Source organism: Mobula birostris, chromosome 16, assembly GCF_030028105.1.
Source record: "Mobula birostris isolate sMobBir1 chromosome 16, sMobBir1.hap1, whole genome shotgun sequence".
Classification (NCBI taxonomy): Eukaryota; Metazoa; Chordata; class Chondrichthyes; order Myliobatiformes; family Myliobatidae; genus Mobula; species Mobula birostris.
In genome coordinates this window covers 64889632-64905078 of record NC_092385.1, presented here as the reverse complement: position 1 = coordinate 64905078, position 15447 = coordinate 64889632, and the positions used below count along the sequence as shown (strand labels likewise).

Below are 15447 nucleotides of genomic sequence, written 5' to 3'. Positions count from 1 at the left end.
GCAGAGAAACGAGACAGGATGCTTAGGAATAGAATTCAAAGCTCAAAGTAAATTTTATTATCAGAGTACATCTCACCAAACACAACCCTGAGATTCTTTTTCCTGTAGGCATACTCAGCAAATCTATAGAATAGTAACTAAATACAAGATTCAATAAAAGATCAACTAGAGTGCCAAAGAAAAAGTGTGCAAATGCAAATATAAACAGCAATAAATAACAAGAACACGAAATAACAAGATAAAGAGTCCATAAAGTGAGATTGTGGGAACTTCTCAACAGAGGGGCAGGTGAATGCAGTTATCCCCTTTTGTTCAAGAGCCTGATGGCTGAGGGGTAGTCACTTACTGAATCTGGTGGCATGAGTCTTGAAACTCTTGTACCTTCTACCTGATGGCAACAGCGAGAAGAGTATGGCCTGGATGGTGAGGATCGTTGATGATGTATACTTGCTTTCCTTTGACAGCCTTTCACGTAGATGTAGTCAATGGTTGGTTGGGAGGGCTTTACCAGTGATGTACTGGGCTGAATCTATTACTTTTTGTAGGATTTTAGAAACCATAGAAACCATAGAAAAACTACAGCACAGAAACAGGCCTTTTGGCCCTTCTTGGCTGTGCCGAACCATTTTCTGCCTAGTCCCACTGACCTGCACACGAACCATATCCCTCCATACACCTCCCATCCATGTATCTGTCCAATTTATTCTTAAATGTTAAAAAAGAACCCGCATTTACCACCTCGTCTGGCAGCTCATTCCATACTCCCACCACTCTCTGTGTGAAGAAGCCCCCCACTAATGTTCCCTTTAAACCTTTCCCCCCTCACCCTTAACCCATGTCCTCTGGTTTTGTTCTCCCCTTGCCTCAGTGGAAAAAGCCTGCTTGCATTCACTCTATCTATACCCATCATAATTTTATATACCTCTAGCAAATCTCCCCTCATTCTTCTACGCTCCAGGGAATAAAGTCTTAACCTATTCAACCTTTCTCTGTAACTGAGTTTCTCAAATCCCGGCAACATCCTTGTAAACCTTCTCTGCACTCTTTCAACCTTATTTATATCCTTCCTGTAATTTGGTGACCAAAACTGAACACAATACTCCAGATTCGGCCTCACCAATGCTTTATACAACCTCATCATAACATTCCAGCTCTTATACTCAATACTTTGATTAATAAAGGCCAATGTACCAAAAGCTCTCTTTACGACCCTATCTACCTGTGACGCCATTTTCAGGGAATTTTGTATCTGTATTCCCAGATCCCTCTGTTCTACTGCACTCCTCAGCACCTTACCATTAACCCTGTATGTTCTACCTTGGTTTGTCCTTCCAACGTGCAATACCTCACACTTGTCTGTATTAAAATTTTCTGTTCAAAGGCATTGGTGTTCCCATACCAATGATGCACCCAGTCAATATACTCTCTACTACATATCTATATAAGTTTGTCGAAGTTTTTGATGTCATGCCAAATCTCCACAGACTCCCAAGGAAGTAGAAGGCACTGTCGTGCTTTCTTTGTAATTATATTTACATGCTGGGTCTAGGACAGGTCCTCTGAAATAGTAACACCCAGAAATTTACTGACCCTCTACACCTCTGATTCTCCAATGAGGATCTAATTTCCATCTCCTTAAGTCTACAATCAGTTCCTTGGGAATTCATGAGCATTTGGAAAACCATGGCCTAATTAGGGGCAATCTACATGGCTTTGTAGCAGGGCAAGTTGTATCTTACTAACTTGATTTAGTTTTTCGAAGAGATGACAAAGACATTTCATGAAGGTAGAGCTGTGAATGTTGTCTCCATGGATTTTTAGTAACGTGTTTGACGTGGCCCCTCATGGTAGGATCATCCAAAAGATTTGGATGTATGGAACCAATGGTGGCTTGGCTGTTTGGATTCAGAAATTGCTTTCCCATACAAGACAGAGGGCAGTTTTCAATGGGACTTATTCTGGTTGGAAGCCGTGTTCTACTGGATTTCATAGTGGGTTTTCAGCTGTTTGTGATAAGGGCACCTTATAGAACTTTATAAGGTTATTAGAGGGACAGATAGTGAGCTGGCATCTTTGTCACAGGCCTGAGTTATCTGATGCATGTAAGGTGAGAGGAGCTGTTAAACAGATGATAGAGATGTTAAACAGCCTGTTAGGTAGGCACATGAATGTGCACAGAATGAAGGGATATGGACATTGTATAGGCATTAGGGATAAGTTTAGTTAAGCTTTTAATTATTGGTTTAATTTCTTTGGCAGAACATGAGGACCAAAAGCTTTATTCCAGTGCTGTATCATTCTGTTCCATTTTGGTCTCCAACAAAGGACTTTTCATTTGTTGGCAAATATCTTATTCAGACAAGTGACATGGTGAAATACAATACTGAATGACTTTTTACATCCTTACCTTGCTTATGTGACGAGGAAGGGTACAAATCCCCTGGTTTGTCATGCTGTTGTGGAGCCACAGGAGCTGCACATCGGTGTTGAGCTGTGGTCTGCAAAGCAATAAGAACACAGCATACAAATTCAGTGAATGTTTAAGGAATTCATTGATTCTTTGTGAACTTATCTCTGATAACATTGGTGAAGAAAACTGTTCTTCTGTGGGAACTAACTGAGTATGACCATACATTTGGATCTTCTCTCTTATTCATTGTACAAGGGTTGACCAACTCTGAATATGGAAGAATATCCCCATCGACACCAACCCTACCCCTAGTCCCAGACAGAAATTGTTGAAGAACAGGATTTCAAGGATTACACCCTTCCTCTCCCTCCCACTGAAAACACAGAAGCCAATTGTAGATCTTTGCCTAAATTTAGGAAATGCAGGAGGCAAACAATTAGATATTGCAGGTCTTTGACAGATTGGGTACTAATTTGGATTAGTACATTTCTGATTAAACAGCCCAAACTGCAAACAATTAAAATCATGCTGAAATCTCAACTGCTGAGATTCTGTTAGTTCGCTGCACACTATTTTCCTGGAGACATGCAGTCCCACAAGAAGGAAAAGGGAGCATCTTTCTCTGGATACACAGCCTACTATGCAAACCTAGTTCCTTAAGTTTGTCATTGCTGGGGGAAGTAGTGGGGATAAGCTGCTACTACCTATTAAATGTTGCCAATAGCAGGCATCTCAAATAGCCTCTGACAACCAAGTTCAGCTTCTGCCCTTAACTATTAAGCCTGACGGAACCATTTTGACCAACAGGAAAAGGGGCAAAGACAGGTTACTGGCATCTTAAAACCAATGGCTTCAGGAAGATGAGGCTCGTCAGCCATGGTAGGCGGCTCATCCAGGAGAAGGAAAACTCTGATCTCAAACCTACGCTGCCTTGTAGCTATACCCACTCATGAGGAAAATTTCAAGGGTAAACCCCAATTAAAAATCTGGAGCTGGAGTTCCTAAGGCAGTCCTACATTGAGTTCAACGCTGATTGACAACTCTGTGACCACTGGTGCCAAACTGCATCAGTCTCTACCATTCCTTTGGATTCATCAGCTGTGTGGAGGGGAGCAGCTTGCTGTATTCCAACAGCTTGCTCTCCGTATCATACTGCCCTGGCTTGCAGAGACAATTAGAAAGCAAATAATTCATGGTTGACCCAGGACCTACTCAACTCTGTGTGACTTGAAACCCAGCATTATGCTGTAGGATGAAAGGAGCAACCAAGTTCTGGTTACCACCCATTCCCACTTCCTCAATCAGCAACTTATCCAACTGGCATCTGCTTGCACTCCAATATCCTTGGTGACATTTCCTGCTAGCTATTATCACAATACACAAAAAATGCTGGATGAATTCAGCTGGTCAGGCAGCAACTATGGAGGTGAATAAAGAATTGAAATTTCGGGCTGAGACCCTTCATCAGGACTGAAAAGAAAAGGAGCAGAGCCAGAATAGAGAGGAAAGAGTATAAGCTACAACATGAAAGGAGAGACCAGGTGGGGAGGAAAGATGGTGGAAAAGGGGATTATGAAGTGAGAAGCTAGGAGGGATAGGTGCAAGAAATAAAGTGCTGAAGAAGGAAACTGAGGGGAACTACAGGGAGGTCATGTGCAAGTGAGAAAAGAAGGCGTGAGAGGGTAATCAGGATGGAGAATGGCAAAAGAGCAAAGGGGAGGGAGGGGATGTTGTTACTGGAAGGTGGAAAAATTGATGCTCATGTTAACAGGTTAGAGGCTACCCAAACAGAGTGTGACAGGTGCTGCTCCTCCAGCCTGAGTATGTCATCACAGCAGTAGAGGCAGCCATGGTAGGCGGCTCATCCAGAAGGAAAACTCTGATCTCAAACCTATCAGAATGAGAATAGGAAGTAGAATTGAAGTGGGTAGCCACCGGGAGATACTGCCTATTACAGCAGACAGAGGAAGGTACTCGACAAATCAGTCCCTCAGTCTGAATTGGATCTCATTGACGTAGAGTAGGCCACAATGGGAGCATCAGACACAGTAGATAACGATAACAGACTCGCATATCACATGGTAGTACTGTTTGGGACTTGAAATGGTGGTGAGGGCGGGGGTGTAGCACTTACCTCACTTGCAAGGATAAGTGCCAAGAGAGAGATCTGCGGGAAGGATGAGTGGACACGGGAATCACACATGGAGTGATCCCTAGAGAAGATGGAGGAGAGAGAGGGAAAGACATGCTTAGTGATAGGATCCTATTGGAGATGGTGGAAGTTACAGAGAATGATGCGCCGGATACAGAGGCAGGTGGAGAGGTCATTCGTCATAACCTTTGCCATCTCCAACAAGACCTTACCATTATGCACACTTTTCTCACTACTCCTTCCACAGTTCCCCTGCAAATCTGTCAGGGTTACTTGTTGTATCCAGTGCTCCCAATGCAGCCTTCTTGATGTTACTGAGACCTAATGCAAATTAGGAGACCACTTTGTCAAGTACCTTCAGCCTGCCTGCTGCAAGAGCCGGAACTCCCAATTGCTACATACTTCAATTCCATTTCCCACTCTGACATTTCAGTCTATGGCCTCATCTACTGCCACGATGAAGTCAGGTTGGAGGAGCAACACCTCATATTCTGGCTGAGTAGCCTCTAACTTGATGAAATGAACACTGATTTCTCTTACTTCTGGTAATTTCTCCTCCTCCCTCCTCTTTTTCCATTCCCCATTCTGATTACCCTCTCACCTCTTCTTGCCTGCCCTCCACCTCCTTCTGGTGCTTTTCCTCCTTTTTGTTCTTCTGATTCCTTCTTCAGCCCTTTACCTCTTCCTTCTATCCCCTCCTAGCATCTTACTTCATAACCCTTCTGCGCCAACCAACTTTCTCCCTCACCTGGTCTCATTGTCAGTTTGTACTTCTTCCCCTTCCCCACCATTTTATTCTAACTTTTGCACCCTTCCTTTAAAGTCCTGATAAAGGGCCTTCGCTCAGAATGTGGATTGCTTACCCCACTCTATAAATACTTCCTGACCTGATGAATTTGCATCTTGTGCATTACTCAAGATTTACAGCATCTGCAGAATCATGTAATTATTATAATAAGCACTACAGAAATGAGGCTCAGTGTTAAAAATCACACTACATAATTTAGGATTGTTTGCATTATGTACTCAACCCCACCACTAGCTCAACATGATCCCACCACCAATCATATCTTGTCCTCATCTCCCTTCCTATTTTTCATATGTATTACTGTATGTCCATCCCTCCCCCTCCCTAGGTACTTACCAGTGCCTGTTGGGGGTGGGGGGTGGGGGGGAAACAACTCCTGCCCCTACATCTCCTTACTCACCACATCGAGGAACTTAAACGGCCCTTCCAGCCCTTCACATTCTCCAAATTTACCTATTGCATTCAGTGCCTTTGAAGTAGTCTTGTCTACGTCAGTGAGACCAAGTGCAGATGAGACAACTGCTTTGCCAAGGCCCTGCAGTGTGTTTTGTCTCTACCACTTGCTCAGTTCTACCTTGAATGATCACTAAGAGCTTAACAGTTGAAGTAACCAGGATCTCACACCACTGAGGTAAGGGCTACTTGGCTCAGTTTTCAGATTTCAAAAGTGTATCATAGATTAAGAAATCCCATCAATTGTCTGCTGCATAGTGTTGTTAAAACACAGCAGTACATTAATATCTTCCAAACATTATCCACCACACCAACGTACCACTGGCGTCTAGTTTATTCATTGTTGAGATACAGTGTGGAACAAGCCCTTTTGACCCTTCAAGTTGCGCTGCCCAGCAATTCCCTGATTTAGTACTAGCCTAATCATGGGACAATTTACAATGATCAATTAACTTACTAACCGGTACCTCTTTGGGCTGTGGGAGGAAACCAGAGTATCCGCAGGAAACCCGCATGGTCATGAGGAGAATATACTAACACCTTACAGGCAGTGGCGGGAATTGAACCCAGGTCACTGGTACTTTAAGGTTTTGTGCTAATGTGACGAGAATACACATAGATTAAGATGTTAGCTGTCCTGTGCTGGCACCAGTGGGATCAGCAGTTGGTCTGCCACCTGTCTTCAGGAGAAAGAGAGATAAGGAAAACAATGGAGCAGCATTTGGAGATGTTAATGAAGGGACGGGAGAGTTTAACGGAAGGAGAGCTGTCAAGATCGGCTCCCCCTTTGAACCCTAAACTATTTGAAGTGATGGACAGGCGATACCCCAGCAGGGGGATAAAAAGGGACAGGTTCGCTAAGGCAAGACACACGACACCACGAGGTAACGAGACCCTGGAAGCGGTGCGCCTCCCATAAGTCGGTGGGAAGTTTTGGAGGGCTGATCGCGGGACCAAGCCATAGACGCACAGGGTGGAAAGGCACAATCGGCGGGAACCTGGTGTGTGTGTCCACCCTTGCCTGGGTGCCCGGTTCACCGCAGAGAAACGATCGTACCTGGAAACGGAGGGGTCACGGTCAGTGACCTCAGAAGACATCACAAAGGGCTCGCCCGAAAGCTGACTGCAAAGAATATCGAAGGTCTGTGTGGAAGCCGTTTGAATATTCATTCGTTTTGCTCTCTCTCTCCTTCCCCCCACTGTCCATCTCCCACGGCAGTGATTACTGCGAACTGAACTGAATTCAATTGAACTGAACTTTGCGTCACTTTGAAACTGGTCATTTACCCCTAGATGACAATAGAGCTTGATTGATCCTGTTATCCTAATTCTGTGTACATGTGTGTTTATCATTGCTGAACTGTTGCATTTATTATCCTTTTGATTAGAGTACCGTGTTGCTTGTTTCTTTAATAAAACTTTCTTAGTTCTAGTAATCCAGACTCCAACTGAGTGATCCATTTCTGCTGGTTTGGCAACCCAGTTACGGGGTACGTAACACTAAGCACTATACTACTGTGTTCCCCCCCCCCCACCCCCTACAGGAAACTTATTTTCGAACTTGTGGGTAGATACTTACTGATGATGTCATTTGTTGATGAATTGACTTGTACATATCTCAAAATAAATGAAAAATAAACACAAAAAATGCCAATGACACAAAGAAAGAGGTCAGAAATAGGAGAAAACAAAAGAACTTATTAGTTTTCTGTGAACTTTACCTGGTAAACAGTGCCTTCTGGAGACTGTGACTCTGACAGAAAAGGGCAATGATCAGGCAGGATCTTGGCCTGTCTACCTGGCTGGTGATCTGTTTCTCCCTGGTTCTCAGTCATATTAGGCTTGGAATTTACCTTCTGCTGGCTCATAATTTGGTCTTTTCGAGCAACAGTAAATTTTCGATGATGAATTAATTTCCTTAATGGGAAGAGAACAGATATTCAGCATGGGAAATGACAACGATATCCCATTTATGTCCAGACTTGATAGTTCAGAATAATGCACACCACATAACTTGTAATTTAAACAGAGTACATAGAACAGTATTGCACAGTACAGGTCCTTCAGCGCATGATGTGCCAACATTTAACATAACGATAGATCAATCTAACCCTCCCCTCCCACATAGCCTTCCATTTTTTGTTCAGCCATGTGCCTATGTAACCGTCTCTGAAACATCGCTAATGTATATGCCTCTACCACCACCCCTGACAGGATGTTTCAGGCACCCACCACTATGTAAAAAAACTACCTCTGACATCTCCCCTATACGTTCCTCAAAACATCTTAAAGTTATGCCCCCTTGTATTAACCATTTCTGCATTGGGAGAAAGGCACTGGCTGTCCACTCTATCTATGCCTCCATCAAATCACCTCTTACCCTCCTCCTCTCCAAAGAGAAAAGCACTGAATCGTTTAACCTATCATTTAAGACGTGCGATCCGATTCAGATACCATTCTGCACCATCTCTGAAGCTTCTACATCCTTCGTATGAGGTGACCAGAATTGAACATATATTCTAAGAATGGTCTGACCAGAGTTTTATAGAGCTGTTACATTATCTCACGCCTCTCAAACTCAGTCCCTGGACTAATGAAAGTCAACACACCATACAACTGCTTAACAGCCCTATTAACTTGCAGTGCAACAATCAGCCATCTGTGGACAAGAACCCCAAGATCCACACTGTTGAGAATCCTGCCATTAATCCTGTGTTCTGCCTTCAGGTTCAACATTCCAAAGTGAATCACTGAAACGTCGACTGTACTTCCTCCTAGAGATGCTGCCTGGCCTGCTGCAACTTTGATGTGTGTTGCTTGAATTTCCAGCATCTGCAGAATTCCTCGCGTTCGCACTTCACACTTTTCAGATTGAACTCTGTTTGCCACTTCTCAACCCAGTTCTGTATCCTAGCAATGTCCCATTGTACTCTACAACAATCTTCTACATTATTCACAACACATCTAACCTTCATGCCATCTGCAAACTTACTAACCCACCCTTATACTTCATCATCTAAGTCATTTACAAAAATTATAAAGAGCAGGGTCCCAGAACAGATTCCAAAGGAACACCACTAGTCACAAATCTCCAGGCTACCACTCTCTGACTTCTTTGGGTGAACCAATGCTGAATTCATGCAGCCAATTTTCTTATGCAATTTATGAGACCACTAGGCACCAGCACAGAAACAGCATTTATTCTCCAACTCTTGGCGCCCATGAGAAGGTGCTGGTGAGCTGCCTTCTTAAAGCATTAAGATCCTTTAGGTAAAAGCGCTCCATCATGCTGTTTCAGATTCAATGCATCTACATTGGGATTTAAAATGCCTTACATGCTGTTTCAAGACTTGCCTTGGAAAATTTTACCTTTTAAGATTCCTGAACTATTTTATTCAAAATATAAATCAATTTATTCACAATTGCCTTATTAATCACCTGAAAAAGTGGGGGGAAATGGACAGATGACATCTCAAGTCAAGACCCTTGATACGAATTGGAAAAAAAGAGGGCAGACAGTATAAAATGGTAAGGGGAAGTGATGGAGCAACCTGGCCATTGATAGGTGGATCCAGTTGATTGGGAAGGGGGTGCGGTTGTAACCGCTTTGCCAAGTGCCTTTGCTTTGTCTGACCGTGCTTGGATACATTGATGACCAGCCATTTTAATGCTACTTTCCATTCTCCCATTCCTCTGCTCTAGATGCAGCCTAAACACCACCACCACACGGAGATCTAGTTGACACTTACTGTAGAACTTCACGTTGTTCCAGGTTGTATTTGCCACCAGCTTTCATTGCTGCATTATGAATTGCCTCGATTGCTCGGTCAATTGACTGTAGGACCAGATCATGCTGATTTGACTTGGGGACAACAGAGAGAGGAATAAGTCCAGATGGTTACTTCATTATAGATTATGAACAGTAAAAGTATATGAATCATGAATGACATTTAGCATTAAAGTTTAAAAGAAAATATTCTGTGCTTCTTTAAACAAAATTCACAGTGCATTCTCTACAAAGATAATAATAGGCAGACAGCTTTAAGATGGCCATAATTTAAAGAAATATTGTAACTGTTCTCCTGAAGTAGTTGATCAGGGTCAAGGATGGGTAGCTACCACTTCAGTTTTGTGGGTTCTGAGCTGACAGTAAGAGATCTACAGATTCTTCCACAGCTGGAAATGGTGCTGTCTGAAGAGGTGGGCAGATGTTAAGTGCTTGGCTCATACAAAGTGCCCCTATCACTTGAACAAAGGCCAGGAGTCAGCTGAAACATTCCAAGGAAGAAGCAACCACCTCCTTGAATCATTACCCATTACACAGCTCAGAACAGACGGCCTGCTTTAAGGATCTGAAGTCAGGCATGTCCCCTTGGCACTCCAGTTTGTCCAACCTCCCCTGCTAATATTATCCAATCCAGGGAACCTCTAGTATTAGTTATAATATTATCCAAAGCGTCTCCTAGACATAGGACTTAACACTTCTCTTTGTAAACAAATCCTTGACTTAGACCCTCTGCCTTTCATCATGGCTGATCCTGGATCCCATTCAACCCCATACACCTGCCCCTTCACCATATCCCTTGATGCCCAGCCAATCAGGAACCTATCAACTTCTGCTTTAAATATACCCACGGACTTAGCCTCCACCGCAGTCTGTGGCAGAGCATTCCACAGATTCACCACTCTTCGGCTAAAAAAATTCCTCCTTACTTCTTACAGCGCACCCTAATGCCTTCACCATCGCTTTGGTGGATTTTAACCAGGCCAGTCTGAAAAAAATCACTAAACAATTACCATCAACAGATCACTTGCAATACCAAAGGAAACAATACACTAGACCATTGCTACACCACCACGCCCTCACTTGGGGAAGTCTGATCACCCCCCTATACTTCTACTCCCTGAGTACAGGCAGAGACTGAAGACTGCAGCAGCTGTAGATAGGACCAAGAAGGTATAGACAAGGGAAGCATAGGAGCGCTTACACGCCTATTTTGAATTGGTGGTCCAGACCGTATTCAGGGATTTATCTTCGAATCTGGATGAGTTTGCTGCAGTTGTTACTGACTTCATTAAAACCTGTGTGGATGAGTGTGTGCCTACAAAGACTTGCTGTACATTCTCAAACCAAAAGCTGTGGATGAACTAGGAGGTACATTGTCTGCTGAAGGCTCGGCTTGTGGCATTCAAGATTGATGAACCAAACCTGTACCAGAAAACTAGGTATGACTGACAGAGGGCTATTTCAAGGGTGAAGAGACAATTTTGAATGAGGTTGAAGGTGAACTAGGATGTACGACACTCTGGTAGGGTTTACAAGACATTACTTCCTAATGTAGAGTGAATGGTAGTGATGCTTCACTATCAGATGGATCTCAACATCTTCAAAGTCCGCTTTGAAAAGGAGAATACAACTACAGCTGCGAAGTTCCCTGCTGTTCCCGGTGACCCTTGGATCTCTGTCTTGAAGGCTGATGTTAGACTGTCTTTAAATAGGGTGAACTCTCGCAAGGCGGAAGGTCCCGATGGAGTACCTGGTCAGGCTCTGAAAACCTTGTGCCAACCAACTGGCGGGAGTATTCTAAAACATTTTCAACCTCTCACTGAAACGGGCGGAAGCTCCCACTTGCTTCAAAAAGGCAACAATCATACCAGTACCTAACAAGGATAATGTGAGATGCCTTAATGACTATCGCCCAGTAGCACCCACATCTACAGTGATGAAATGCTTTGAGAGGTTGGTCATGACCAGACTGACTTCCTGCCTCAGCAAGGACCTGCACTTTGCCTATCACCACAATAGGTCAACAGCTCTTCAATAGCTCTCAATGGCTCTTCACACAGCCCTACACCACCTGGACAATACAAACATCTATGTCAGGATGCTGTTCATCGACTATTGCTCAGCATTTAACACAAATATTCCCACAATCCTGATTGATAAGCTACAGAACCTGAGCCTCTGTACCTCCCTCTGCAATTGGATCCTCAACTTCCTAACCGGAGGACCACACTATGTGCAGATTGGCGATAATACCTCCTCCTCACTGACGATCAACACTGGTGCACTGTATGCTTAGCCCACTGCTCTAATCTCTCTATACCCATGACTGTGTGGCTAGGCATAGCTCAAATACCATCTATAAATTTGTTGATAATACAACCATTGTTGGTAGAATCTCAGATGGAGATGAGAGGGTGTGCAGGAGCAAGATATACTAATTAGTGGAGTGGTGTCGCAGCAACAACCTTGCACTCAATATCAGTAAGACAAAAGAGCCCATTGTGGACTTCAGGAAGGGCAAGACGAAGGAACACATACCAATCTTCATAGAGGGATCAGAAGTGAAGAGAGTGGGCAGTTTCAAGTTTCTGGGTAACAAGATCTCAGAGGACCTAACCTGGTCCCAACATATCAATGCAGTTATAAAGAAGGCGAGACAGCTTCACAAGGAGTTTGAAAAGATTCGGTAGTCAACAAAAACACTCAAAAACTTCTATAGCTGTACCATAGAGAGCATTCTGACAGGCTGCATCACTGTCTGGTATGGGGGAACTACTGCACAGGACCCAGAGGGTCGTAAATTTAGTCAGCTCCATCTTAGGTAGTAGCCTACAAAGTACCCAGGACATCTTCAAGGAGCGGTGTCTCAGAAAGGCAGCATCCATTATTAAGGACCCCCAGCACCCAGGGCATGCCCTTTTTTCATTGTTACCATCAGATAGGAGGTACAGAAGCCTGGAGGCACACACTCAGCAATTCAGGAACAGCTTCTTCCCCTCTGCCATCCAATTCCTAAATGGACATTGAAACCATGAACAATACCTCACTTCTTATAATATATATTATTTCTGTTTCTGCATGATTTTTAATCTATTCAATGTACATAGACGTTAATTTTTTTATGTATTGCATTGAACCGCTGCTGCTAAGTTAACAAATTTCATGACACATGCTGGTGGTAATAAACCTGATTCTGATTCTGCTTTAAAGGGTCATCCCTCAATTTTGAGGTTGTGCCCTCCAGTTCTGGGCACCCCCACCTCTCCACATCCACCATATCTAGTCCTTTCAACATCTGTTGACAATACTCCAAGTGCGGCCTGACTAATGTCTTCTAAAGCTTCAGCATTATAAAGAATCCTAGGGCAAAGGAACCATGGGTGATAAGAGAGGTGGAGAATCTAGTCAGGTGGAAGGCGGCAGCATACATGAGGTTTAGGAAGCAAGGATCAGATGGGTTTATTGAGGAATATAGGGTAGGAAGTAAGGAGCCTAAGAAGGGGCTGAGGAGAGCAAGAAGGGGGCATGAGAAGGCCTTGGTGAGTAGGGTAAAGGAAAACCCACAAGGCATTCATCAATTATGTGAAGAACAAAAGGATGACAGGAGTGAAGATAGGACCGAATAGAGATAAAGGTGGGAAGATGTGCTTGGAGGCGGTGGAAGTGAGCAAGGTCCTCAATGAATACTTCTCTTCGGTATTCACCAATGAGAGGGAACTTGATGACGGTTAGGACAATATGAGTGAGGTTGATATTCTGAAGGAGCATGTCGATATTAAGGGAGAAGAGGTGCTGGAGTTGTTAAATACATTAGGCTGGATAAGTCCCCGGGGCCTGACAGAATATTCCCCAGGCTGCTCCACGAGGTGAAGGAAGAGATTGCTGAGCCTTTGTCTAGGATCTTTATGTCCTCGTTGTCCACGGGAATGGTGCCAGAGGATTGGAGGGAGGCAAAAGTTGTCCCCTTTGTTCAAAAAGGTAGTAGGGATAGTCCGGGTAATTATAGACCAGTGAGCCTGTGGTGGGAAAGCTGTTAGAAAGGATTCTTAGAGATAGGATCTATTGGCATTTAGAGATTCATGTTCTGATCAGCATGGCTTTGTGAAGAGCAGATCGTGTCTACCAAGCCTGAATAGAGTTCTTTGAGGAGGTGACCAGGCATATAGATGAAGGTAATGCAGTGGATGTGATCTACATGGATTTTAGTAAGGCATTTGACAAGGTTCCACATGGTAGGCTTATTCAGAAAGTCAGAAGGCATGGGATCCAGGGGAGTTTGGCCAGGTGAATTCTGAATTGGCTTGCCTGCAGAAAGCAGAGGGTCGTGGTGGAGGGAGTACATCCAGATTGGAGGGTTGTGACTAGAGGTGTCCCACAAGGATCAGTTCTGGGACCTCTACTTTTCGTGATTTTTATTAATGACCTGGATGTGGGGGTAGAAGGGTTGGTTGGCAAGTTTGCAGACTACATAAAGGTTGGTGGTGTTGTGGATAGTGTAGAGGATTGTCGAAGATTGCAGAGAGACATTGATAGAATGCAGAAGTGGGCTGAGAAGTGGCAGATGGAGTTCAACCCGGAGAAGTGTAAGGTGGTACCCTTTGGAAGGACAAACTCCAAAGCAGAGTACAAAGTAAATGGTAGGTTACTTGGTAGCGCGGAGGAGCAGAGGGATCTGGGGTTACATGTCCACAGATCCCTGAAAGTTATCTTATAGGTAGATAGGGTAGTTAAGAAAGCTTTCTTAAGTCAAGGGATAGAGTTTAAGAGTCACAGGGCAATGATGCAGCTCTCTAAAACTAGTTAGGCCACATTTGGAGTACTGTGTCCAGTTCTGGTCACCTCACTATAGGAAGGATGTGGAAGCATTGGAAAGGGTACAGAGGAGATTTACCAGAATGCTGCCTGGTTTAGAGAGTATGCATTATGATCAGAGATTAAGGGAGCTAGGGCTTTACTCTCTGGAGAGGAGGATGATGAAAGGAGACATGATGGAGATATACAAGATATTAAGAGAAATAGATAGAGTGGACAGTCAGCGCCTCTTCCCCAGGGCACCACTGCTCAATACAAGAGGACATTGCTTTAAGGTAAGGGGTGGGAAGTTCAAGGGGGATATTAAGAGGAAGGTTCTTTACTCAGAGAGTGGTTGGTGCGTGAAATGCACTGCCTGAGTCAGTGGTGGAGGCAGATACACTAGTGAAATTTAAGAGACTACTAGAAAGGTATATGGAGGAATTTAAGGTGGAGAGTTATAATGGAGGCAGGGTTTAAGGGTCGGCACAACATTGTGGGTCGAAGGGCCTGTGCTGTGCTGCACTATTCTATGTTCTATATTCTATTGTCTCCTTGCTTTGGTCCTGAAGGAATGCTTTCCAGAGTACTGAAAGAATTGGCAGAAGTTATAGTAGAGGCTTTGGTGATAATTTACCAGATTTCTCTGGACTCTGAGCAGGTCCCAGCAGATTGGAAGGTGGCGAATGTCATGCCACTGTACAAAAAAGGATGTAGGCAAAAGGCAAGTAACTACAGGCCAATTAGTTTAACATCTGTTGTCAGAAAAATTCTTGAACCTATCATTTAAGAAATAGTGAGGCATCTGGAAAAAAATTGGATCCAACAGGCAGATGGAGTACAATGTTGGTAAATGTGAGGTCATCCACTTTGGGAGGGAAAATGGAAGAGCAGATTATTTAAATGGTAAAAAATTGCAGCACGTTGCTGTGCAGAGGGACTTGGGAATGCTTGTGCATGAATCACAAAAGGTTGGTTAGCAGGTGCACCAGGCTATCAAGAAGGCAAATGGAATGTTGGCCTTCAATGCTGGAGGAATTGAATTT

The 15447-nt window shown here is 43.8% G+C and overlaps 1 protein-coding gene across 3 annotated transcripts in view; it reads right to left on the bottom strand.

The window, feature by feature from the left end:
* nckipsd (NCK interacting protein with SH3 domain) overlaps positions 1–15447 on the bottom strand; it is a 286417-nt gene that overhangs the window by 178085 nt on the left and 92885 nt on the right. For all 3 annotated transcript variants that reach the window (XM_072280767.1, XM_072280768.1, XM_072280769.1), the window contains exons 2-4: positions 9573–9685; positions 7545–7740; positions 2408–2498 (exon numbers count right to left, since the gene is read on the bottom strand). In XM_072280767.1, coding sequence (XP_072136868.1) covers positions 2408–2498; positions 7545–7740; positions 9573–9685 — 400 coding nt within the window. The remainder of the gene's footprint in view (positions 1–2407; positions 2499–7544; positions 7741–9572; positions 9686–15447) is intronic.